This window comes from Pelophylax lessonae (assembly GCF_965119305.1).
Source record: "Pelophylax lessonae genome assembly, chromosome: 4".
Lineage (NCBI taxonomy): Eukaryota > Metazoa > Chordata > Amphibia > Anura > Ranidae > Pelophylax > Pelophylax lessonae.
In genome coordinates this window covers 297,173,452-297,201,265 of record NC_138771.1, presented here as the reverse complement: position 1 = coordinate 297,201,265, position 27,814 = coordinate 297,173,452, and the positions used below count along the sequence as shown (strand labels likewise).

The following is a 27,814-nucleotide window of genomic DNA, read 5'->3' as shown; positions in this document are numbered from 1 at the left end:
TGTTTGTTTTTCTTTTTAAAGCCTGCAAAATCATCGAATGTTGAGCATATTAATTTAAATACATCACCTGTGCCTGTATCACGGACTCCAGAATCATTTGAAAGAACAGGAAATCTTATTCAACCCCAAATAAAACAAGATGTTCCTGCTTATATTACAAATGCAGCAAGTATGTAAGATGCATCTGTTTTTCATTTATTTTATGAAAAAAATTTTTATCTAGAAATGTCATATTTGCTTTTTCTTTTTTTTTTTCTTTTCCTTCCTTAAAGAGAATCTATGCTCTGTGTTCTTTTTTTTTTCTCGATTATACAGTATATGTAGAAGAGATGTCATGTAAATAATACAAATTATGCTTTGTGTGTGTATATATATATATTACACACCGTGCCTTCAAAAAGTTTTCATACCCCTTGACATTTTCCACATTTTGTCATGTTACAGCCAAAAACATAAATGTATTTTATTGGGGTTTTTGTGATAGACCAACACAAGGTGACATATAATTGTGAAGTGGATGGAAAATAGTTTTAAATTTTTTTTTTACACATATCTGAAAAGTGCAGTATGCATTTGTGTTCAGCCCCCCCCCCCCCCCTAAAGAACCACCTTTTTGCTGCCAAAAAAAAAAAAAGTTTTTTCTATACCAGCTTTGCACATCTAGAGAGTGAATTGTTTGCCCATTCTTCTGCAAAATAGCTCAAGCTCTGTCAGATTGGATGGAGAGCATCGGTGAACAGCAATTTTCAAGTCTTGCCACAGATTCTGAATTGGACTTAGGTCTGGACTTTGACTGGGCCATTCTAACACATGAATGCATTTTGATCTAAACCATTCCATTGTAGCTCTGCTGTATGTTTAGGGTCGTTGCCCTGCTGAAAGGTGCCCCCCCCCCCCCATCTCAAGTCTTTTGCAGACTCTTTACAGGTTTTCATCTAAGATTGCCCTGATTTTGGCTCCATCCATCTTCCCATCAACTCTGACCAGCTTCCCTGTCCCTGCTGAAGGAAAGCATCCCCACAACATGATGCTGCCACCACCTTGTTTCACGGTGGGGATGGTGTGTTCAGGGTGATATGCAGTGTTAGTTTTCCGCCACACATAGCGTTTTGCTTTTAAGCCAGAGAGTTCAATTTTGGTCTCATCTGACCATAGCACCTTCTTCCACATGTTTGCAGTGTCCCCCCACATGACTTGTCGCAAACTGTAAATGGGACGACTTATAGCTTTATTTTAACTATTGCTTTCTCCTTGCCACTCTTCCATAAGAACCAGATTTGTGGAGTGCACGATGAATATTTGTCCTGTGGACAGATTCTTCCACCTGAGCTGTGGATCTCTGCAGTTTTTCCAGAGTTATCATGGGCCTCTTAGCTGCCTCCCTGATTAATGTTCTCCTTGCCTGGCCTGTCTTGGACAGCCATGTCTTAGTAGGTTTGCAGTTGTGCCATACTCTTTCCATTTTTGGATGATACCTTGAACAGTGTACCATTAAATTTCAAAGCTTGGGATATTTGTTTACAACCTTACCCTACTTTAAACTGCTCCACCACTTTACCCTCACCTAAGCTTCTCAAACCTCTGAGGGCTTCACAGAGCAGCTGTATTTACACTGAGATTAAATTACACACAGATGGACTTTATTTTCTAATTAGGTGACTTCTAGATTTTAGTTGTGGTTATCAGAGCAAATGCCAATGCACGCCACACTTTTCAGATATTTATTTGTAAAAATATTTGAAAACCGTTTATCATTTTCCTTCCAATTCACAATTATGTCCCACTTGTGTTGGTCTACTCTATAAAAACCTGTATGTGTGTGTATATATGTATGTGTGTGTGTGTGTGTGTATGTATATATATATATATATATATATATATATATATATATATATATATATATATTATATATATTATGTGTGTGTGTGCATCTCAAAAATTTTAATATCAAAGTCAATTTATTTCAGTAATTACATTTAAAGCGAAACTCATATTTTTTTATAGATTCATTACACACAGAGTGATATAGTTTAGGCGTTTTTTCTTTCTGTTAATTTTGATGAATATGGCTTACAGCTAGTGAAAGCCCAAAATTCAGTAGCTCTTTAAATTAGAATATTGTGAAACCTTTCAATATTGTAGACTCATGGTGTCACACTCTAATCAGCTAATTAACTCAAAACACCTGTAAAGGTTTCCTGAGCCTTTAAATTGTCTGGTTCTGTAGGTTACACAATCATGGGGAAGACTGATGACTTGACAGTTGTCCAGAAGACAGTCATTGACACCCTCCACAAGGAGGGTAAGTCCCAAAAGATCATTGCTAAAGAAGCTGGCTGTTCAGAGAGTGCTGCATCCAAGCATATTAATGGAAGGTTGAGTGAAAGGAAAAAGTGTGGTAGAAAATGTGCACAAGCAACAGAGATAACTGCAGCCTTGAATGTCCTTTGCGTCACAATCCTCAAGAATTTTAGGGGAGATTCACAAGGAGTCGACTACGGCTGGTGTCGGTGCTTCAAGAGCCACCACACATAGAAATAGCCAGGACATGGGCTACAATTGTCACATTTCTTGTATCAAGCCACTCCTGAACCAAAGACAACATCGGAAGCGCCTTACCTGGACCAAGGAGAAGGACTCCACTGTTGCTCAGTTGTCCAAAGTCCTCTTTTCAGATGAAAGTGAATTTTGCATTTCATTTGAAACTCCAAGATCCCAGAGTCTGGAGGAAGAGTGGAGAGGCACAGAATCCAAGTTGCCTGGGGTCCAGTGTAAAGTTTCCACAGTCTGTGATGGTTTGGGGAACCATGTCATCTGCTGGTGTTGGTCCACTGTGTTTTATCAAGGCCAAAGTCAGCGCAGCTCTCAACCAGGAAATTCTAGAGCACTTAATGCTTCTCTCTGCTGACCAGCTTCATGGAGATGCTGATTTCATTTTTAAGCAGGACTTGGCACCTGCCCACACTGCCAAAAGTACCAATTCCTGGTTTAATGATCATGGTATCACTGTGCTTGATTGGCCAGCAAACTTGCCTGACCTAAACCCCATTGAGAATCTGTGGGATATTGTCAAGAGGAAGATGAGCCAACAGACCGAACAATGCAGACGAGCTAAAGGCTGCTATCCAAGAAACCTGGGCTTCCATAACACCTCAGCAGTGCCACAGGCTGATTGCCTCCATGCCACGCCGCATTGTTACAGTAATGTATGCAAAAGGAGCCCCAACCAAGTAATAAGTGCATACTATACTGTACATGGACATACTTTTCTGTAAGCCAACAATTCTGTATTAAAAATGTTTCATTCGTTCATTGACAGACACAGCTCCATATCTTCTTTGACCCGTGGATTATGCTGCTCTTCCTAGGAGTAGGACACTAGGCAGAAAAAGGGTTATCAAAAGTTAACAAAGCTTAACTACGCCTATGGGACAGTCCCAGGAGGTATACTCCCACTTCCTGCTATAGGAGTTTTTTTTCTTCTGCCTAGTCAGAAGTAAGGACCTCCCTCCTTGCTGGGATCTCTGGTTCTGGCAGTTTTTCTTTTTTTTAAACCAAGTTTTTTTTCTTTTTATTATTTTCTCTTCCTTTGAAAACTACAATAAATTTGGTTCCTGTGAGAACTACAATTAGCTGCTGGATTGAGCGACGGATTGGATGTCCTAGATGCTTACAGTCTTCCCAGTCTGGCCAGTGAGTGCGTGCAGGCCTCAGCTCCGCGCTAGGTCGGCTGTGACATAGTCCCACTGGACGGGGACTGGCCTGTGAGTGAAACACATCGCGAGGATGCACACGACCTGGTCGCGGCCTGAGTTGCAACATACCTCTAGCCCGCAACTCTCTGCATTCCATGATGGGGAGGCGGTCTGCCCGGAGTGGTGCCCACCCGGTTCTATGGTGTGGTAAGTAGTGTCCCCTCTTTGTGGTCCCTCCGGTTGGACATAAGCCCCTCCTTGGGATGGTCAGACCCCCGGGTTCCCTTCCATTACCCCAGCCCCACTAACAGTCACGGTGGTCTTTCGGCACCCCACCCCACCACCACTCTACAGTCGCTGGCTTTAATGGCTTGGCTGTCGGAAGCCAGGTGCTGAAGGCTAGGGGGTTGTCCGAATCTGTGATTCCCACGCTGCTGTAAGCTAGTAAATCTGCTTCTAGGTAGATTTACCATCGTGTTTGAAGAGTGTACAGTACTTTGCGAAAGTGAATTTCTTGGGTTCACCCCTGCTTTTCGGTGACTCAGTTTGGCTTTCCACCAACAAGGTGTGGAGCAGCGTCTGGCCTCAGGTACCCCTGAGGGCAAGGTTCGGCCTTTGCAGTTTTCTTTCATCGTCCTTTGGATACGTTTTCTGTGGTTCGTACCTTTGTTCGGGGGGGTTTGCTACTTGGCTCCCCCAGTGTGGTCTCCATTGCCCTTGTGGGATCTCCACTTGGTGCTGTCAGTTCTTCTGTAACCGCTGTTGGAAAATTTTCACGAGATTCCTCTGCTTACATGTCCCAGATGGTAGACTTCTTGGTGGCTTTCTTCTGCACGTAGGGTGTCGTAGGCTGGCAGCTTGTCAAGTCTTTCACCTTATTCACGGCGATAAAGTGGTGCTTCGGCTCTGCCAGTCGCTCCTTCCTAAAGTCGTTGCTGGTTCAATTTACATAAAGGCTTAAGCACCTTTAAAGAGCTTGTCTTGCATTATTTGGATGTGGCTCAGGCAATCCAAGTGTACCTGGGGACGACTGAGTCGTTCTGAAATTCAAATTCCCTATTTGTCCTTACGAATGGACCCTGTTAGGGCCAGCCGCGTGTGCTGTGACCGTTTCCAGATGGATAGGCAGGCGGTGGTGAAGGCCTATTCCATTAAGGGTCAGGATCCTCCTTTCCCTGTTATGGTGCATTTTACTTGGGTGCTTAGTGCCTCCTTTGACTTCTGTCATCAGGTGGCAGTGGTGCAGGTTTTGCAAGGCAGCCACCTGGTGGATAAGGTCGATGTGTTGGCATCTGTGGATGCCTCCTTTTGGCTGCAAGGGTTTGCAGACCGCTGTTTTAGAGGATTAATCCTCTTTGAGGGTGTACTGTTTTTTTTTTTTTTTTTGTCAGGTGAGCTCTTTGTCAGGTGAGCTCCAGTTGTTCCTGGTTGAGCTCCTGTTTTACCTGGTTGGCTACGTTTTAGCCTTTGGGAAGTATATTTATTGCTGAACAAAAGAAAATGAACTACCCAAAAAGTGCCATCATCCCAACAATTGAGAGAAAAAGTTGTGGGGAGCTATAAACTGGAGAAACCTCTACCAGCTAACTCCCCACAGAAAAGGGAAACTGGAGTTTCTAAGGCACATCATGAAATGAATCATTGCGACTCATAATTCGTAAAATATATAGAATATTCAAAACCATTAAAAAATTAGGACAAAACAGACAATCCTCATAACATACATAAAACAAAGCAGTGAGACATTATTAAAATAACCTAAGACTATTTCTATCCCAAATAATCACAGGGGATCAGTGGGAGAAATGTGTAGGTTATTTCTAACAAAGTCACAATATCATAGTAATTATTATCTATAGCAGAATCCTATCTGATCTGTAGGTCTACGCGTTTCGCAGCGTGCTTCTTCAGGACCAAATTTGTATCAGAGATTTCTTAAACATAAGCAGAATATGGATTAGTAACATAAAAACATATTAACATTATTATGTAGCTGTCTCTTAGTAATTATTATTAAAGATAATAATTACTATGATATTGTGACTTTGTTGGAAATAACCTACACATTTCTCCCACTGATCCCTTGTGATTATTTGGGATAGAAATAGTCTTAGGTTATTTATTTTAATAATGTCTCACTGCTTTGTTTTTGTGTTTATATATGTTATAAATGAGGATTGTCTTTTTGGTCCTCATTTTTAATGGTTTTGAATAAATAATATTTTACGAATTAGGAGTCGCAATGATTCATTTCATGATGTGCCTTAGAAAGTCCAGTTTCCCTTTTCTGTGCAGAGTTAGCTGGTAGAGGTTTCTCTAGCTTATAGCTCCTCAAAATTTTTTCTCTATATTTATTGCTGTGTTCTTCCCACCCCTCATGTTGACAAACCTTTGGGACGTCCCACGGTTTAAAGAAGATATGGAGATGCGGCCATCAATGAAAGAAAGAGAAAACTGGATATTTTGTCTTACCATGAAATCCTTTTCTCTGATGTTTTGACAGACAGCGCACACACCCCTCGGTGGAGTTGGGGTATGTATTCTTCTGACACTGCTTGTTATAAAACTGAAGTCCTAGAGCTGGAAGTTTGAGTATACCTCCTGGGACTGCCTCATAGGCGTAGTTGAGCTTTAACTTTTGTTAACCCTTTTTTCTGTCTAGTGTCCTACTCCAAGAGCAGCATAAACCACAGGTCAAAGAAAATATGGAGCTGTGTCTGTCAATGAACATCAGAGAAAAGGATTTTACAGTAAGACAAAAATTCCGTTTTTTTTTTTTTTTTTTTTTTTTGGTCTTGTGTAGTAATCTAATTTTCTGAGATACTGAATTTGGGATTTTCACTAGCTGTAAGCCATAATCAAACTTGAAAGAAAAATGCTTGAAATATCACTGTGTGTGTAATGCATCTATATAAAATGCATGTTTAACTTTTGAATTGAATTACAAAAAAAAAATTACTTTTTTTTTTTTTTTTTTTTTTTTTGATATTATTATTTTTTTGGGATGTGTGTGTATATAATTACTGTACTGTGCAAAAGTTTTAGGCAAGAGTGAAAAAATTCTGCAAATGAAGAATGCTTTCAGAATTAGAAGTGTTAATAGTTTATTTTTTTATCAATTAACAAAATGGAAAGTAAATGAACAGAAGAGAAATCCAAATCAATATTTGGTGTGACCTCCCTTTGCCTTCAAAACTGCATCAGTTCTTCTAGGTACACTTGCACAGTTTGTGAAGGAAGTTGGCAGGTCTGTTCCAGACATAATGGAGAACTAACCACAGACCTTCTCTAGATGTAGGCTGCCTTAAATGCTTCTGTCTCTTCATTTAATCCCAGACCGACTGTTTTATGTTGAGATCAGGGGTCTGTGGGGGGCCAAACCTCCAGGACTCCTTGTTGTTTTTTACACTGAGATAGTTCTTAATGACATTGGCAGTATGTTTGGGGTGGTTGTCCTACTGCAGAATAAATTTAGGGGTAATCACATGCCTCCCTGATGGTATGGCAAGATGGATAAGTATCTGCCTGTATTTCTCAGCATTTAGAATACCATTGATCCTGACCAAATGTCCAACTGTATATGCACAAATGCAGCCCTAGACTTGCAAGAAACCTCCACCATGCTTCACTGTTGCCTGCAGACGCTCATTATTTGGCCTACAAACTGTTTGTCAAAATTTTTAGATTTTGACTCAGTCCACTTGCTGCCATTCTTCTGCACCCCACTTCCTATGTTTTCATGCATAGTAAGAAGAAACCAGTCTTAAGCGACTCAACTTTGCAAAAAATCATAAAATAGAGTTGTGCTATTAAACCCAATCTTATAGCAAACGCTTTTAGCACATATTATGAATCGCTTTATAATATTAAAGTTGATCCACATAGTCACCAACCATGCCCCGAAGATATTGCAACCTTCCTTGGCCATATAAACTTAGCCTCCATTCCCCCCGATACATTGGATGTCCTTCATCAGCCATTTTCTGACTTGGAAATTATTACGGCTATTTCTTTTCTCCCCAACCTGAAGTCTCCGGTTCCAGACGGCTTCACAGCCGAATATTCTAAGCGGTTCTCCCGGTCGCTCGCACCTTTATTGGTTAAAATGTTCAACTCTGCTGCCACCTCATCCTCCTTCCAAAAAGAGATGCTTAGCGCAATGATCGTAACTTTACCTAAACCTGGGAAGGAACCCACCCAACCCCAGAACTTTCGGCCAATTTTGCTTCTGAATCTAGATGCCAAACTGTATGCAAAACTGATTGCCATACATTAACTCGATGTCATGCCAACAATCATACACAAGGACCAGTCAGCTTTTACAAAGGGCCGCCAAGCATCTGATGCGACCAGAAGGGTTATTAATGCCATACACTTCACCAGGAACGCCTTCTCTACTCCTTTCCAGGGAAGGCGTTTGACAGAGTCCACTGGGGTTTTCTCTCTGCTGTTCTACGCAAGTTTGGAATCCATGGCTTCCTCTATAAAGCCATAATGGCTTTGTACACAAATCCATCAGCGATGGTGTGCACCCCTTTTCGAGATTACGAATGGTACTAGACAGGGGTGCCCCCTATCCCCCATAATATTCAATATGGTAATGGAACCCCTAGCAGAACACATTCGCTCCAATACCCGTCTATCTGGAATAGACATAGCGGGCGTCCAAAAAAAAAATCTCTTTTTTTGCAAACAATGTCATTCTTATGGTCACTAATCCTACCAGCTCCCTTCCTGAAATTCAAAAAATACTTAACTGGTTTGGAGCGTTGTCCCTGTACAAAGTCAATGAAACTAAGTTCACAGATTTTTAATATTGGCATTGATGCTGCCACTAGTGCCCTATTACAACATCGGTTCCCTTACACTTGGACGGACAACAGTCTATCGTATTTAGGCATTAAACTGACGGCGAACCCGAAAACGCACTTTTTACATAACTACATCGCGGTGCGCACCCATCTCCAAACTGACCTCAAACAACTTCAGTCCTCTGGTTTCTCTTGGTTGGGGAGGCTAGCAGCGTTCAAGATGATGCACCTTCCACAATTATTGTATATTTTCAGAACCATGCCAATCCCGGTACCCAAGAAATTTTTTCACTCACTACAATCCCTTATTTCACTTTACGTATGGCAGGGTAAGAAGCCTAGATGCTCACACGTAAAACTCATCAAATTGCGTTCCCAAGGCGGAGCGGGCTATGTGGACATCTATGATTACTACCTTGCCTCTATTCTTACACAACTACGAGAATGGTTTGTCCCCAACAGCCCCTCTTTTTGGCGGAGAATTGAGGCATCTTATTGCATCAAATCAGACCTACCTGCATGGTTATTGGCGAAGTCCCTGGGGGCGAAAATTCCCTCCTCCGATGGTGGCTACTGCCAACGCATGGAAAGTGTTGATAACCCAACACTCCAAAGGCCCAAATCCTATAGAACTTAAAATACCCCTGACAGCCCTCCATTCCCTGATGGCGGATACATGCTTTACCTCGTGGACCAAACGAGGCATAACCAATCTGAACGACCTATATGACAACTCCAAACTAGTTCCATTCCCTACCTTACAGAATAAATTCCACCTGCCCAACACTGATCTATTCTTGCATATTAGGACTCGTCATTTCCTTACCTCCATAATCAGCTGGCCACTAACTATCGAAGCTCCGGCGTGGAAATATTTATACTCTAGTACACCACCCAGGGTCAAGGGCATCACCACATTCTATAATCTCCTTCAACAGAAGACCATTTTCTCCAAGTCGCTCCCCCATGTTCAATGGGAGAGGGACTTGGGTATGGAATACACTGACGTACAACGGACACAAGCACTGAAATCTATATACTTGACGACCTGTAATTCCAACCTATGGGAATCGACCTTGAAACTGTCACTCCGATGGTACCTCACTCCAGACAGAATTCATAAATTCCACCTGAATTGTGACGGTAAGTGCTGGCGATCATGTGGGGGAGTGGGTACCCTCTTCCACATCTTTTGGCAGTGCCCACATATCCAGACTTTTTGGCAGGAGGTATTCTCCTTACTCTCTTGACGTGACGAACACTCCACTTATTCCAGAACCTGGGCTAGCACTCCTCTCTCTTGGCTCTGAGACGATACACTACTCTCTGAGGCACACAATAACACACTGTTTGCTTGCAGCCAGATTACTCATTGCAAAATCTTGGAAGCAAGAATCACCACCTCTAATTCAGGGACTGATTGATATGGTTACAACCAATCACTCTTACGAACGCTCTTTGTCCCTGAAAAATCAATCCACCGCTCGTATGACTAAGCTATGGCAACCTTGGATTTCTTGGTTAAACAGGCCATAACTTATGACCCACTCCCATAAAGGTACTGAGGGTTTGCTCTGCTGGGGTCCGGTGTCCTGGGGATGGACACAGTGTAGTTCCCATTGGGGGTGTGCATCTCTGGGATACCCGGAAACCGGTGGCATGCGACCCTACCGAAGGGATATATTCTCATTTTTGCTTAATTTGTGATATTGGATAGGTATTGCTCCAAATCGGTTCTCTAGATTGCACTATCGATTTCATTATGCAAATGATTGTGACGATAGGAAGATCACTTACTTATGGGTATTATTACTGTACTCGTATTTGTTGCATTCCCTGTGCACATTATGTTTATACTGTTCTTGACAACTTTTTATGGGAATTGTACTTCCCAAATGTTTGTACTTTCATGTTGAAAATGTTAATAAAAAGATTTATACAAAAAATAGAGTTGTGCTATACCAAAAGAATAAATGCAAGATTACTAAATGTATTAAAGATTTCCCCATATAAGTGAAACCATTGAAATCCACGTGAATAAGTTAAATAAATATCAAATAACTTGAAAATATATGAAGTGGTCTTCTTAAAAAAATAAATAAATAAAATAAATAAATGCAGTATCCGCGATGAGAAGTAATGTATCCTTGTGCAGAACCTCCACCACAGATAATAAAAATACATGTTTAATAGATTGATATAACCAGAAAGGTCTGCAGAGCTTAGATCTGAATGCACATGACACTGGTCCTAAGGGCAGCTCAAAAATACTCTCCACCATAGCTGAGATGCAGCATTCCTCCACCAAAACCTTCTCTGAAGGGGTTGAGGCCTTGAATACAGGACATGCGATTTTATTACGACCACGGAAGTGCATAGGAAATGTCTGACAGCAGCCGCGGATGGTGTGGAGCAGAAAGAGAGCAAAGTCCAGCGGGCTGGCTGGAGCTGCTGTCCCGGGATGTTAGAAGCACACGACATCTCAGCAGGGTCACCTGAGCAGGCAATGCCAAAGCAAAGGGCCTCCTTCACCAACTTCTCGCTAGGCCTACCGGGACCTCAGCCTGCTCGCTTGCAGAGTAGAACAAAATGACTGAGTTGCGGCTCTTTAACTTCTTGCTCAGCCGCCAGTCACGTGACCTCCACCCGCACATGGCTCACTGAGAGTTGCAAGCGGTATGGGTCTTGGTCCTGTAGCACAGTGGTCCTCAACTCCGGTCCTCAGGGCCCACTAACAGGTCCGATTTTAAGTATTACCTTGGGGAGATGCAGACTAGAGTACTGCAATCACTGAGCAGCAAATATCACCTGGGATGTATTTCAGTTATCTTGAAATCCTGGCCTGTTAGTGGGCCCTGAGGACCAGGGTTGAGGACCATTGCTGTAGCAGACAGGCTGGGGCGAATTGCTGGTTGAAGTACAAATTAACTATGCACAAATACTCTATTCGCGTTCCTCCAGCACTGTAAGATCCTACTAGTTTTCTTTGAGGGAGCTGGACATGTGTTTGCTATAATTTAACCCTGTGTGTACTGTGCAAGCAGATATTCTTCATTATCAGTTTAACCACTTTAGCCCTGGAAGGTTTTACCCCTTTAATGACCAGGCCATTTTTTGCGATTAGGCACTGTTACTTTAACGGAAAATTGCACGGTTGTGCGATGCTGTACCCAAATACAATTGATACCCTTTTTTTCCCCACAAATAGAGCTTTCTTTTGGTGGTATTTGATCACCTCTGCGGTTTTTAGATTTTGCGCTATAAACAATAAAAAAGAGCGACAATTTTGAATATTTTTTACTTTCTGCTATAAAACATTCCCAATAATTTTTTTTTTTTTTTAATTAATTTTTTTATCAGTTTAGGCCAATTTGTATTCTGCTTCATGTTTTCTGTAAAAAAAAAAAAAAATCCCAAAAAGCGTATTTTAATTGGTTTGCTCAAAAGTTATAGCGTTTACAAACTACGGGATAGATTTTTGAACTTTTTATTTATTTTTTTTATTAGTAATGGCGGTGATCAGCAATTTTTAACCGGATTGCGACAGACAGATCGGACCCCTAACTGACATTTTTGACACTTTTTGGGGACCAGTGACACTAATACAGTAATCGGTGCTAAATATTATGCACTGTTACTGTATGAATGACACTGGCAGGGAAGGGGTTAATACTGGGGGTGATCAAAGGGGTTAAATGTATGCCTAAAGTGCTTACTCACTGTGGGGGGCGGGGGAGGGGGTGATGGTTCCATGACAGGCACAGAGAGATCGCAGTTTCAGCTTAGCTGAAACTGCTGATCTCTCCCTGCCTGTCAGACAGATGATCCGCCTGCTTTGTTTACATAAGCAGGCAGGTCTTCTCGGTTTCTCTGGTCGCTGGAGGGCAGCGGCAATCGCCGCTGCGTCTAAACCGCCTAAACCACATGCACTCAGTCACGTAGTTCTACGTGACTGAGCCCAGCCGAGCTGCCCTGCCGCAGTAATATTACAGCGGGCGGTCGGCAAGTGGTTAAGCTATATTTTAACATGGTCTATCGTAACAAAGGGTTAAAGATTTAAAAATCTAAGCTTCTTGAATTGCAGATTAATGAAGACCTACCTAAAAATTCCTTGCAGTCAGCCATGATGCCTCCCGAGAAACATCTCAGAGGGAAGAAGCAGGTTTAAAAAAAAAAAATGGGGCATGCTGTGTAAATGGGAACACACAGCAAAACATATATATATACATACACATACATATTATAGTAGTGTTGAATTTGATGCTCTAAATGTTTTAACTCTACCATCTTTATATCCAAACTCTTGTCTCTATACCAGTTAATATTGGTACTGTTAATATGATAATTGTTGTTAACCTTTAACCACTTGCCAACCGTCGCACGACTATTTACGGCGGCGGTCAGCCCCTCACAGGCAAAGCGATGTAGGTCTATGTCGCCAGCCTGTGAGGCTCTAGGGAGCGAGCGCCGCCGGAGGTGCGCTCCCGCTCGGTCACGGACCCCCCCCCCCCCCCCCCCGCGCGAGTGCCTGGCGGACCCGATGTCCGTCCTCCGGGCACTTGCGATCATCCGTTACACCGGAAGAAAGGCAGGCGGCTAATGTAAACAAAGCCGCCTGTCGTTATTCCCTGTGTAAGAATGGAGATCACACGGTTCTACTATGTAGGACCGTTGATCTCTGTTCTTACACATCAAGCCACATCCAATCACAGTAAGAAACGGGCCCCTAGGGACACACTTAACCCCTCCCTCTCAAAGTTAACCCCTTCACTGCCAGTGTCATTTTTACAGTAACAGCATATGTATAGCACTGATTACTGTAGTAATGTCACTGGTAACCCCAAAGGTGTCAAAAATGTCAGTCAAGGGTCCGATCTGTCCGCCGCAATGTCGCAGTCCCGCAAAAAAAATCGCAGATCGCCGCCATTACTCGTTAAAAATAAAAACAACAAAAATGACAAAAATCTTTCCCTTAGTAAACGCAATAACTTTTGCGCAAACCAATCAAAATACGCTTTTTGCTTTTTTTTTTTTTTTTTTTTTTTTTTTTAACCAAACATATGTAGCATAAAACAAATTGGCCTAAAATGTTAAAAAATGTTGATTTTTACATTTTGGGGGGGGGGGGGGAAATTTCATATAAAAAAAAATTGGAGAAATATTGTTGTTTTTGCAAAATTGACGCACTTTTTTTGTTTATAGCGCATGATCAAAAAATCGCACAGGTGATCAAATACCACCAAAAGAAAGCTCTGTTTGTAGGAAAAAAAGGACGTCAAATTAATTTACCGTAGGTACAGTGTCACACGACCGCGCAATTGTCCGTTAAATTCACGCAGTGCCGAATCGCAAAATAGGCCCTGGTCAGGAAGGGGGTAAAATCTTCCGGGGGCTTAAGTGGTTAAAAGACAAAGTTTAGTAGATTGTAGTAATTTTTACCTTGGTATTTAATGTCCTATGCTTTCTAATTTTACAGGCCCAAAATTATCTACATCAATCAGCTCAGAGATCGCTTCCTCGTTGTCAGAAAAAATAGTTGATTCGTTGGCTAGTGAGAAAAGTGGAGCCCCTTTAACATCTGTTCAAATTAATTTTATAAGAAACATGATAGAGGAAACTCTTGATGACTTCCGGTAATTTTGTTTTTATCTTTATTCTTTGCTGTCAATCACAAGCTTCTTTATGTAAGTGTAAAACTACCGGGTATCAGCGTTGGAAGCCATGTAACTGTTGATTTTGGTATCCAGTGGTGAGTGTACTTTTGGGAGATGATTATTCTTTAGACATGGTAGTCCAAAAAGATGCCATTAATTTTACTGAACTTTAGTTTTCTCTATCATTTATTAAAGAGGACAGCCAGGCTTCATCACAGATGGGTTTGATTATTTTTCTATTATATGGGATTTATATTATGCCAACGGTTTGCACAGCACTTTTTACAGTTTAATACAGGATGAATCTGAGGGCTTTGCTTGTTAGAGCTTACAATCTAAAAGGGAGGATTAAAGTGTTACTATATCTGTTCTCTCTAGTACAAAGAACATGGAAATGCAAATATTTTACAAAATATGAACTGCTAAATACCTTTTCCATGAGCAGTATATAGCAGTCTTGGAAAAAATCAACCGTGAAGGCTGGCCAAAGCCCCAAAATGTATGCATAAATCAAATAGAGAAAATATGGGTTTTAAGGGCCAATTGGGAGAAGGATTTCCTTCCCCCGAGAGCCCTTAAAACCCATACTTTCTCTATATTTGATTTATATATTGCAGTCTTGTGAACTTCTATCCGTGTCTAGTTAAAGCTTGTAGGAGGAGTTTTCATTGTACTCTGACTGCACTATGAGGCTGCAGGACCCCTGACCCTCTGTCTGGACAGTGCTCATTGGTCCTGTGCCGATCACATGCACCCTCCCAAGAAAGGAAGAAATAAAAACTCTAGCACACCTCAAACTAAGCATGTGCAGAGTGACTCCAAAAGCTCTGTCTCATCAGTAGATGGAATGGGGACAGTAGAAGGGGAGGATCAGAGAAGACCGGATCAAACCGCTTTTTTTACACAATGCAGAGGATTAACCCCTTAGGTTCCACAGTAAGCATTATGAGCATGCTTCACTGCATATACAGACTGATTTTACTCTTGTGAGTTTAGGAACACTTTAAGTGCCAGTTTACACCATAGAAACGCAGTCAAAATGCATTCTGGTTGCTTTTCTACATACACATTTTTGATGTGTTCCAGTGCATTTTTTCCCCCTCTTTTCTTCACCTTGGCCTGACTTCAGCACCACTTATCGTTACCAAGGTCCTGGCCCCAGTTTTGGCCCCCTGCGCTTATGAGAGATATTGATCATGGGGTACCTTAACAACCTGCTCCTGCAAGCTCAATCAGCGTTGGACTTGGAACATGACTTATCCATCATGGTCAAAACCTTGGAGGACCTCGGCTGGGTCCTGTATCTCTGCAGGTCTGTCTTCATCCCCTCACCCGACTGGAATACTTGGGTCTCCTTCTGGTCAAGTCTGTGGCTAAGGTGTTTCTCTCTCATGAGAAACTTCAAAAGTTGAGTCGTCATGTTCTACGCCTCCTTTCTGTACAAACTGTACCCATTTATTTTTGCATGACGATTCTGGGCCTCATGGTGGCTTCTTTCATAGCTGTCCCTTATGCACAACCTCACACCAGGCATCTTTAGTGGGAGATCCTAGCCAAGTGGAAGAGGGTTCCAGGATCAATGGATCTCCACATCTCCCTGCCTTCCCCAACCAAGGCATTGCTTCTTTGGATTTGTGTTCTCTGTGGTGATTATCACCGTGAATGGCCGTGTCTTTGGTTGGGGGCCTAATGGATCATTTTTCTGTTAAGGTTTTCTGGCCGCTGGAGGAGTCCAGCCTTCTCATCAACCTCTTGGATGTCCAGGCAGTCTCTCTCTCGATTATTGAATTTTGATTCTCCATGGCTCCCTGATCAGTGTGCAATTAGACAATGCCAAGGCTGTGACTTCCCAAGGGTGGCACAAAACTCAGTGGCGGCTTTGAAACGTTTAAATCTCCATTGGCAATCTGCAGTTCACATCCTGGGATTGAACAGCTGGAAAGCAGACTTTTTCCTCAAGCACCAGTGTCTGGACTCTAGAGGAGAATTCCCCCCCCCCCCCCCCATCCCATTCCAAAGTATTTACATAGTTATAGTAGGTGAGGTTGAATAAAGACAATAGTCCATCCAGTTCAACCTGTGTAGGTGTGTGTGGCTGTGATCCTGTCACATAGCCCTGCATGTCCTGATCCTTGAGATGTACGTCTAAGTCTTTTGAAAGACACCATACTTCCCGCAGAAACCACCTCTTGTGGTAGAGAATTCCACAATCTTGTAGCCCTAACAGTAAAGAACCCCCCACGTTGCCTGAGGTTAAAACACCTCCTCTAATCGCAATGTATGCCCTCTTGTCCTCATGCAATCCCTTCAACTGAACAGCTTATTTTCTAAGCTGATATCCCCATTGAGATATTTATAAATTGCTATCATGTCCCCCCTCAGGCTTCTCTTTTCCAGGGAGAATAAATCGAGTGATTGCAGACGCTCTGCATAATTAAGGTCCTCCAATCCTCTAATCAGTTTAGTTGCCCTTCTCTGGACTCTCTCCAGCTCCAACACATCACTCCTGAGGACTGGCGACCAGAACTGGACAGCATACTCCAGATGCGGTCGGACCAGAGTTTTATAAAGTGGAAGGATTATAGTCTTATCTCTGGAATACATCCCTTTCTTTATGCATGCTAATATTCTGCTGGCTTTGGCAGCTGCCGCTTGACATTGCATGCTGTTGCCTAATCTATCATCAACCAAGACTCCCAGATCCTTCTCCATTTTTGATTCCCCCAAGGGTTCCCCTCCTAACTTGTATTGTGTTTGTTTTTAGTCCCCAAGTGCAAAACCTTACACTTCTCCACATTAAACCTCATTTGCCATGTCGTTGCCCACTCCGTTATTTTGTCCAGGTCATTCTGTAGGATATCTGCTTCATGCTGTGCAGTTATTGCCCTGGCCAATTTTGTGTCATCTGCAAAAACTGATAATGAACTACTGATCCCGACCTCAATGCTGTTTATGAATAAATTGAACAAGGTTGGTCCCAGGACTGAGCCCTGGGGCACCCCGCTTACTACCTCAAACCAGTCTGAGTATGCGCTGTTTATTACTACCCTTTGGACACGCCCTTTTAGCCAGTTCCGTATCCAAGAGCAAACCCTGCTGTCGATACCTGCAGACCTTATTTTATAAATTAAGGGCTTGTGGGGAACTGTATCAAACGCCTTAGCGAAATCCAAGTACACCACATCTACTGGTCTGCCCCTATCTAGCTCACAGCTCACCTCCTCGTAGAATGTTAGGAGATTGGTTTGACAAGAACGCCCATTTGTAAACCCGTGCTGATTACTGCTGATGATGTTGTCTTTAGCAAACTCTACGATATAGTCCCTTACAATCCCCTCCAGAAGTTTACATACTATTGATGTCAAACTGACAGGCCTATAATTTCCCGGGATATGCCTCTGCCCCTTTTTGAATATCGGAATCACGTTCGCTTTCCTCCAATCCCCTGGTACATTTCCTGTCCTAATACTGTCAGCAAAGATCAGGAACAGTGGTCTAGATATAACCTTACTGAGTTCCTTGAGTATTCTCGGATGTACGCCATCCGGGCCTGGTGATTTGTTTGTGTTAAGTTTATCCAGCCTTTCCCTGATTTCACCGTCTGTTAGCCATAGTGGCAAGTCCTGTGTATTACTACTAACCATACAGTCATGGTCAGTGTACCCCTCCATTTCCTGTGTAAAGACTGACGAGAAAAAAGCATTCAGCACGGTTGCTTTTTCTGTGTCCTCTGTAACCATCCTCCCATCATCGTTAATTATGTGTGCAATATGCTCAGCCCTAGTTTTTTTGCTGTTGATATATTTAAAGAATTTCTTTGGGTTTTTTTTTACTATCCTCCGCTATTTGTCTCTCAAAGTTGATTTTAGCCATCTTGATTTCGTGTTTACTTTTCTTATTTGCCTCCTTGTATTGCTCGAAAGCCAATACTGTGCCCTCTGATTTATATTTCTTGAAGGCCAATTTTTTTCCCCTAATAAGTTTTTTAACACTACGGTTTAGCCAGCCTGGTTTGGCTTTGTCTCTTCTAAATTTATTTCCCATAGGAATGCACTGCAAGATGCATTTGCTTAATATGTTCCTAAAGCATTCCCATTTTTCCTCTGCGGTCCGTGATCCCAAGGTTTGGTCCCAGTTTACCCTTTCCATCAATGAGTACAATTTTGGAAAGTTTGCCCTTCTGAAGTTTAGGGTTCTTATGTTCCCCACTTGCTTTGTTATATTGTTATTTACACTAAATGTGATCATCCTGTGATCGCTAGAGCCCAGGTAGTCCTGGACTCCTACCTCCGAGATTAGGTCTGGGTCATTAGTGATCAATAGATCCAGGACTGCGTTTTCTCTAGTCAGAGAGTCCACCAACTGTGACATGTAATTATCCTGTAAGGTTTCCGTGAATAGACGGGCCTTCTGTGAGTGTGTAGTCCCCTGTTCCCAGTCAGTGTCGGGATAATTGAAGTCCCCCAATATGATGACTGATCCAAGTTTTGCCACTTTACCCAGTAGTGCTAAAAATTCCAGCTCTACCTCCTCCCCTTGTTTAGGTGGCCTATAGCAAACCCCCACAATTACTTTTCCCTTTTCTCCTTCCCTATGGAGTTCTACCCACACAGATTCTAAATCCATGCTCATCCCTTCCGTAATGTCACTCCTCTCTATCACCTTTACATTGTTCTGGACATGGAGACATACCCCTCCCCCTTTCTTTCCTACCCTGTCCTTCCGGCACACCGAATACCCTTGGATATTGGCCAGCCAGTCGTGTGAGGGGTCGAACCAAGTCTCCGTTATTCCCACAAGGTCTATGTCATCCTCATGTACTAACATTTCCAACTCATCCATTTTATTAGCTAGGCTCCTGGCATTAGCATATACCCCTCTTAGTTTTACGGAAGTTAAACGTGATTGGTGGTTATGTTTATTCCTGTTTGGTCTGAGGTTTTCCCGCATAGACCTGCCAATTGACGTTATGGACCTACTGTCGCTGCTGACCCTACAACTGCCTTCAGTCCTTTGCTCCCTCCTGACTGACTCTACTTCTGAGCCCTCCCCCCCATCTCCTAGTTTAAAAGCCCCTCCAACTTGGTAGCCATCTTTCTCCCCAAAAGAGCTGTACTGTCCCCATTAAGGTGCAGCCCATCCTTACTAAAAAGCCGGTAGCCGACTGAGAAGTCAGCCCAGTTCTCCAGGAACCCAAAACCCTCCTTCCTACACCAATTCCTCAGCCACTTGTTAAGTTCCCTAATCTCCTTCTGCCTCTCTTGTGTGGCTTGAGGTACAGGCAGTATTTCAGAGAAAACCACCTTGGAGGTCCTATTCCTCAATCTATTACCTAAGTCCCTGAAATCGTTCTTTAGGATCCTTCACCTTCCTTTTACTTTGTCATTAGTGCCCACATGCAACATGACCGCTGGGTCATCCCCAGCCCCGCACAATAATCTGTCTGCCAGATCCGAGATGTGCCGAACTCGGGCGCCCGGTAAACAACATACTGTTCGGCTACCGAGATCTTTTTGACAGATTGCCCTCTCTGTCCTCTTGATAATTGAGTCCGCAACTACCACAACCTGTTTAACCTTTCCTGAGTCACGGCCCCCCTTCTTCCTGGAGCCGCCACTCCCCTGGCAGCTGGGGGAGGGCGCCTGCTCCAGCTCTGCCACCCCTGAGCTGATATCCCCCTCAACCTGCAACGTGACAAATTTGTTAGGGTGTACCAAATCAGGACTGGCCTCCCTGACACTCATCCCTCTACCCTTCCCAACGGTCACCCAACTGCGTGCCACTGATGCCTGCGTCTCCTCTACTCCTCCCTCCTCTATGCTGGCCCCTGCCAGCGCCTGATGGGTAATGTCCAAGCTCCTTTCCAGGTTGTTGATGCAACGCAGTGTTGCCACTGTGTTTTCTAGATCCAGGATCTGGTCTTCCAGAGCAACAAGTCGCTCACATCTTGCACAGCAGTATTCGCCCTCGATTGGTTCATCAAGGAACGCATACATGGAGCAGGAAGGGCACTGAGTGGCATCCGCAATCTTGTCGGACATTACCCACTACTCTATGGGGATAATATTAACGACCTGCTATTCCTTACCTACACTACCTCTATCTCCCCTGGTACTAAACCTGGGGTACTCACCAGTCGCAAGGATACTCGCCAGTCGCAAGGATACTTACCAGTCTTCCCAGGTACTCGGTCGCAGAGACAGTCACACAGCAATCAGTTGCAGCACAGTCAAACAGCTATTGATTTTTCACAGAGCAGTCACACAGCTTTCTCCCTCTCCTTGTTTGCAGCTGCTGCCTTACTCACAGCTGCTGCCACACACACACACACTGAGAACGGATGTCTCCTCCTCCTCACTGAGAACGGACGGTCCTCCTCCTCCTCCTCCTCTGCTTCCAGACACTAAGGAAGGCGGTTTCCAGACCTCCACTGCCGCTCTCTGCCTCGGTCCAAGTTCTCCAAGTTTGTCAGCATTGGGGCATCCCAGATGTTTGGCTCTTTTCATCACAGCTCAACCAGAAGCTTTCCAGGTTTGTGGCCAGGCCAAGGGATCCATGGGAGAAGGTGGTGGATGCTCTGACGGCAAGACTAATCTCAGATTTTTACAATACCCCTTCTGAAGCTGCTCCTTCGGTTATTTCCCCAGATAGTGTAGGAGGGCATTCTAGTGGCTCCAGATTGGCATAGGGGGACTTGTTTCTCTCAGATCTTGCTCGACTGGTCACAGATGTCCCTTAGTGTCTCCCGCTTTGCCCTCATCTTTTGCAATGTCCAGTCCTCCGCCCAGCTTTACAGTCCCTGGCTTTAATGGTTTAGCTGTTGAGAGCCAGGGGCTGAAGGACACGGCTGTCCCCCGCTGTTATTTACATAATGCTTGGCTCCCAGAAATCCACTTATTGATTAATCTTTTGTTACCCCTGGGAGGCCTGCTTTGCTTGTTGAAAGTTTCTGGGGGTTCATCACAGCAAGTTTTTGGCTGCTCACATTCTGGCCTTCCTTGATCTGGGAGTGGATTGTTGGTTAGCCCTCAGCAAAGCTAACGGCTAGGTCTCTGCTTTTGGCTGTTTCTTTTTCCAATGTCCCTTAGCCTTTTATTTATCCAGGGGTTCACTTGATTGGCATCTCCTTTACCTCAGTTTTGTCGGCCTTACAAAAGCCTCCCTTTAAAAATATCCAAGAGATTCCCCTCTTGACCTTATTGCATCAGGTGTTTAAGTTCGTTGCTCTTTCCTGCAAGCAGCCTTTTTTGATGTTGCATAAGGACAAGGTGGTACTTCATCCTATGGACAAGGTGGTACTTATCCTATGCTGTCTTTTTTGCCAAAGGTGGTGTTGGCCTTTCACCTTCACAAAGAAATCTTGCTCTCCTTGTGGCTGTCCCCCTCACCTGAGAGACGTGGCTCTTCGTTGCCTGGGTGTGGACAGGGCTATTGGAGTAAATCCTTTGGCTATAGCCTCTGTGTGAAAGTCTGATTTATTCCAGGCAGTCCTAGACAAGGTCAAGCTGTCTTGACTTTCACCATTTCCAGGTGGATTCGTGGAAGGCTTACGCTCTTTTAGGCCATAGTGCTTTGTTCCCGAATACTGTGCATTCTACTAGAGCACTGAGCATGTCCTGGACTTAACATCATTCTGCTTCTGATGTTCAGGTTTGTAAGGTGGCTACTTGATTATCAGTTCACACCAAGTTTTAACAAGTTTAAAGTTGCTGTAGCTGCCTCAGCTAAAGCTAACTTTGGCTGGAAGGTTTTGCAGGTGTTAGTTTTACTGCCTGGGGTTGGTTCTCTGCTCTTTTGTTTTTGGGCCCCTTTGTCTTTCTGGCATTACTTTGGGATGTCTCATCCATGATAAAGTTTGGCTGAGCTCTTCATTTAGCAGTAAAGGAAATGTGATTTTTGTACTGAGTTCATTGAAGTACACACCCTCCTAGTCTTTTTTTGGCTGTCTGAGTTATTGTCCTGATTCTGCTCACTACTAACTAGATCCTATATTGCATATAGGGGGTTAGGCCACCCCGTAGGTGTGCTTTTTTGTTTTAGGTTGCACCGTGTCCTGCTCCTGATGGTGGCTGCATCAAACCAGTTTGTGACACAGTTTGGTTAGGTCCTTCAATGAACTCAAGGAAAATGATTTTATGGCGAGTACAGGAATCAAGTTTTTGCTTTTGGCATTCTTTTTGTGATCGGAGTAATTGACCATCACGCAGCTATCAGCTTTTTGAAATAGTCCCAGGAACAATCCCACTACCATTCTTCAGTGGGTTGTTCTTTCACATTTTGGTAAACTTTTATAGCATGAAGATGAAAACCTCATTAGACATTTTCTACTCATTGCTATACCATTGTACGAGACTTGAGGTTGTTTGGGTGGATATTGTACCAAAAAATTTTTTGACTGTTTAACAATACATTTTAGAATTCTTTTGATTAGTTAACCTTAGGTTAAGGTTGAGAATATTAACCCCCTTCCCTCTGAATGTATGCATATATGCAGCCTCACAGAAGTGTTAATACTGGGAATGGGCTACATGGTACGCTCCCAGCACAGAGAGCACTGGGTCCTGTACTAAAGATTGGGATATCCTCTGATTGGCCATTATAGTGATTAGTCATTGTACAGTCCGTCCCCATTTTTTTATTTTTTTTTTTTCTATTTTTTGAATGGAGAAAATGTAAATTTAATATTTTCCCCTTTACTAGAGGAGAAATGTGTAAGTATGTGTTTAAGGCCCCTTTCACACTAGTGCGACTTGTCCCGCGATTTTGGATCGCAAAATCGCATGACAAGTCATTTTCCATCATTTTCAATGAGCCCCATTCATATCAGTGCGTTTTGAAGGCGCACTGACTTCAAAGTAGTTCCTGCACTACTTTGCCACGATTTGATTGCGTTTTGAGCCATAGCCATTGCTTTCAAAATCGTGTCAAAATCGCGGTAAAATCGCGCCACTTAAGTGTGAAAGGGGCCTAAAGAAAATATAGCTGGATCAGCGTGTGATCTAGGTTAAGGTTAGTGTATTATATTTAGGATTAAAAAATGTTTTTTTTTTTTTTTTTTTTTTTTAAATTGGTATCCATAACTGTTTGTGTCATAGTATTTTAGGTAAAATAAGAAAAAGGTAAATTTGTATTGTTTCTGGGCCCTGCTACAGGTACAAACAACAAATAACATACACATATTGCTGCAATTGTCAGGAGCAGAAGAATTGATTTTGGGTTCTTTTTTGGTAGTTATGGTAACAGCAAAAATCTACAGAAATGTATTTTCTTGTGCCTGTTTTCCTTTGCTAATAAAATTAGGAGGTATCCATTACCATTTACCACCAAAGGAAAGCCAAAATTGTCCAAAAAATAAAGATGTGTAATTCACCTGGATACACTTAGTAGTTGCAATAATATATACAGTTTTACAAACGCATCAAAGTTTCAAAACTGTGTTCAGACATGAAGGGGTTAAGTCTGTGGCCACATTTATGGTTCATTGATAAAATGTAGACCATGAGCTGTGCCTCCTAGCAACCAGTCTGGCTTCATTTCAGTTTTTGTTTTTGCTTAATTTTTCTTTGTTAAATGTTTTATAAATCCGACTTGGTGTGAACATGTGCATTTATACACTCCCCCCCCCCCCCCTAAATCTCCCTTTTGAATGCAAAAAACTTGAGCTCAGTTATGACCTACATGAACTGTAAAAGGTTCTTTAATTTCTCAGTGCCCTTTACCCAGTGTTCACTTCGATTAATGAAGTGAGAGCATTACAAGGGTATTACCCACTTAAGGTCCTCCCTATAGCAGTTTTACTACTACAGGGTTGCACCCCTGTGCCAGAACACGTGTCTTCCGGGTAGGGGGGCGCACATGCATAAAAGCACCTCCCACAGGCTAGGAACACGGTTAACCTTTTGATTGCCCCTGATAACCTCCCAGTCAGCGTCATTAGTACAGTGACCTTGCATATTTTTTAGCCCTGATCACTGTATTCTTATCACTGGTCCCTAAATGGTGTCAGAATGTGTACCGCAATATCACAGTCCTGCTATAAGTTGCTGATCGCCCCCGTTACCAGTAAAAAAAAATTAATAAAAATTCCCTATACTTTGTAGATCCTATAACTTTTGCAGATAATCAATACACGCTTATTGGGATTTTTTTTTACCAAAAATATGAGGCAGAATACATATTGGCCTAAATTTATGAAGACATTTTTCAATTTTTTTTTTTTTTTATTGGATAGGTTTTATCGCAGAAAGTTAAAAATGTTTTTTTATATATATGCTTCAAACATAAAGATATAAAACTGTAATTTTTTGTGAAGAATCAACAAAAAGTGGGACACAATCATGAAGTGGAACGAAACTTATTGGATATTTCAAACTTTGTTAACAAATAAAAAACTGAAAAATTGGGCGTGCAAAATTATTCAGCCCCTTTACTTGCAGTGCAGCAAACTCTCTCCAGAAGTTCAGTGAGGATCTCTGAATGATCCAATGTTGACCTAAATGACTAATGATGATAAATAGAATCCACCTGTGTGTAATAAAGTCTCCGTATAAATGCACCTGCACTGCGATAGTCTCAGAGGTCTGTTTAAAGCGCAGAGAGTATCATGAAGAACAAGGAACACACCAGGCAGGTCCAAGATACTGTTGTGGAGAAGTTTAAAGCTGGATTTGGATACAAAAAAGATTTCCCAAGCTTTAAACATCCCAGGGAGCACTGTGCAAGCGATAATATTGAAATGGAAGGAGTATCAGGCCACTGCAAATCTACGAAGACCTGGCCGTCCCTCTAAACTTTCAGCTCGTACAAGGAGAAGACTGATCAGAGATGCAGCCAAGAGGCCCATGATCACTCTTGATGAACTGCAGAGATCTACAGCTGAGGTCGTATACTGCACAAATCTGGCCTTTATGGAAGAGTGGCAAGAAGAAAGCCATTTCTGAAAGATATCCATAAAAAGTGTTGTTTAAAGTTTGCCACAAGCCACCTGGGAGACACACCAAACATGTGGAAGAAGGTGCTCTGGTCAGATGAAACCAAAATCAAACTTTTTGGCAACAATGAAAAACGTTATGTTTGGCGTAAAAGCAACACAGCTTATCACCCTGAACACACCACCCCCACTGTCAAACATGGTGGTGGCAGCATCATGGTTTGGGCCTGCTTTTCTTCAGCAGGGACAGGGAAGATGGTTAAAATTGATGGGAAGATGGATAGAGCCAAATACAGGACCATTCTGAAAGAAAACCTGATGGAGTCTGCAAAAGACCCTGAGACTGGAACGGAGATTTGTCTTCCAACAAGACAATGATCCAAAACATAAAGCAAAATCTACAATGGAATGGTTCACAAATAAACATATCCAGGTGTTAGAATGGCCAAGTCAAAGTCCAGACATGAATCCAATCGAGAATCTGTGGAAAGAACTGAAAACTGCTGTTCACAAACGCTCTCCATCGAACCTCACTGAGCTCGAGCTGTTTTGCAAGGAGGAATGGGCAAAAATTTCAGTCTCTCGATGTGCAAAACTGATAGAGACATACCCCAAGTGACTTACAGCTGTAATCGCAGCAAAAGGTGGTGCTACAGAGTATTAACTTAAGGGGGCTGAATAATTTTGCACGCCCAATTTTTCAGTTTCTTATTTGTTAAAGTTTGAAATATCCAATAAATTTCGTTCCACTTCATCAGTTTTATATCTTTTTTTGAAGCCTGAAATGTGGCAAAAGGTTGCAAAGTTCAAGGGGGCCGAATACTTTCGCGAGGCACTGTATATGTATGTATGTGTATATATGTGTGTGTGTGTGTGTGTGTGTATATGTGTGTGTGTATATATATATATATATATATATTATAATTTTTTTTTTTCTTCAGAATTGTCGGTCTTTTGTTTATAGCGCAGGAAAAAATAAAAAACCATAGTGGTAATCCAATACTTCCAACATAAAAGGTATTTGTCGGGGGCAAAAAAATTACAAATTCGTGTATAGCATCGCATGACTGCGCAATTCTCAGTTAAATTAAGGCAGTGCTGTATCTCACAGAATTGCCAATGGTTAAAGGAGGTTTGGTAATTGTAAAAACTCACTTTAGCTGTAAACTATTTAAAACTTGTGTCTTAAGCCAATACATTATTTTACTGACAACCACCTAGAAAAGTCTCATGATTTCATACTATATTAAGGCAATCTACCAGATGGGTTTATGTCTCAAATTTCTTTAGAGGAAAAGCAACTGACAGTGGCAGTCTGTGACCCTCTCCAGTTTTATGAACCGTGACCAGACTGGGGGGAAGGGGGGTGCACTGTTCTGAACAGAATTCTAACCAGCTGTTGGATGTAAAATCCTGTGAGCCAAATTTGTAGATGTATAGAGAGAAGCTTTCCACAGACGTGCTCCTGAAACTAAAATCAGTTGTCAATGCTGCAACTCAAATTACGATGCTAATGTGCCCATGGGATTGAGCTTTTATCAAATCATTAACAACACACCATTAATTATCAGCTTCATGCAATGAAACAAACATTTTGGCAACTTGATCTAACATCAGTCTATATTGACATGAAGCACATTTTATCATGGCAAATCAAATGTTAAGAATAAACTGCTAACACAAGCTTAAGATCTGTAGCAAACCAACCTGTTTTGTATTTTCAAGTTTGTCTGTTATGAATGAAAGAAAAAAACACTTGCACAGTTTTTTCTGTTAAAGTGAACCTCTTTTGCCCTTTCTGGGCAAAAGAACGTTTTTTTATTCAAATGTTACACTCCTCAGCTGCATATTCTCAACTTTAAAGTGGTATTAAACCCTTATTTTTCTTTCGTCCATTGAGGGACACAGCTCCTGTCATTCTTGACTATTGGGTTATACTGCCCCCTACAGGAGTAGGGCACTAGGTGAAGAAAAACGTCTGGCTACACCTCTGGGCAGTCCCAGGGGGTATACTCCCTACTATAGTCACTCATTTTTTTTTTTCTGCCTAGTCAGGAGTAAGGACCTAGTTCCTTGCTGGGATCTTTGGTCCTGGCAAAATTTTGTAGATAAACTTTTTCCTCCCTGGATTTTTTTCTGTGAGGTCTCTAATCAACTGCCGGGCTGGATAATCTAGATCCAGTGCTAGGTCGGCTGCGACGTAGACCCATTGGACAGGGGCTGGCCCTGTGAGTTAAACGTCTTGCGAGGTCGCATACGACCTGGCCTCGGCCTGATTTGCAGCCTTCCTCCTGGCTGCCAGCCCCCCAATTTCGATGGTGAGGATCTGTCTGAAGTGGTGCCCACCTGGTTCCTGGTATGGGAAGTAGCTGTCCCCCCTCTATCCCTGGAGGGTGTTGAGGTGTTCGTGGGCCCCTCCTTGGGACAGTTGGATCTCAGGTTCTCCCCCCCCCCCCCCTCTTGTCAAGTCCCTCATGCTGCCCCCCTCCACATATGCTGGGGATGTATTTTTTGGTGGTCTGGCCACCTTCCTGGGATGGGGGCAGGGCGCTACTGGCGATGGGGGCCGGGGAAGCGGTGCAACGGCGGCTGGACGATCCATTGTGCGGGGTGGTTGTACCTGGTGGGGGCTCCTCCCAGGGCCCCCCATCCTGCCTAGATCTGTCCTGAGGCCTGGGTTCCTGTATGCCTTGTCGCCGCCATTTTGTTGTAGCCTGTGTGTTT

At 42.8% G+C, this 27,814-nt stretch overlaps 1 protein-coding gene across 1 annotated transcript in view; it reads left to right on the top strand.

Annotated features, from left to right (window-relative positions):
- The window catches only part of NEDD1 (NEDD1 gamma-tubulin ring complex targeting factor), a 198,654-nt gene that overhangs the window by 152,403 nt on the left and 18,437 nt on the right, over window positions 1–27,814 (top strand). The window contains exons 12-13 of the mRNA XM_082254862.1: window positions 22–169; window positions 13,983–14,139. Coding sequence (XP_082110988.1) covers window positions 22–169; window positions 13,983–14,139 — 305 coding nt within the window. The remainder of the gene's footprint in view (window positions 1–21; window positions 170–13,982; window positions 14,140–27,814) is intronic.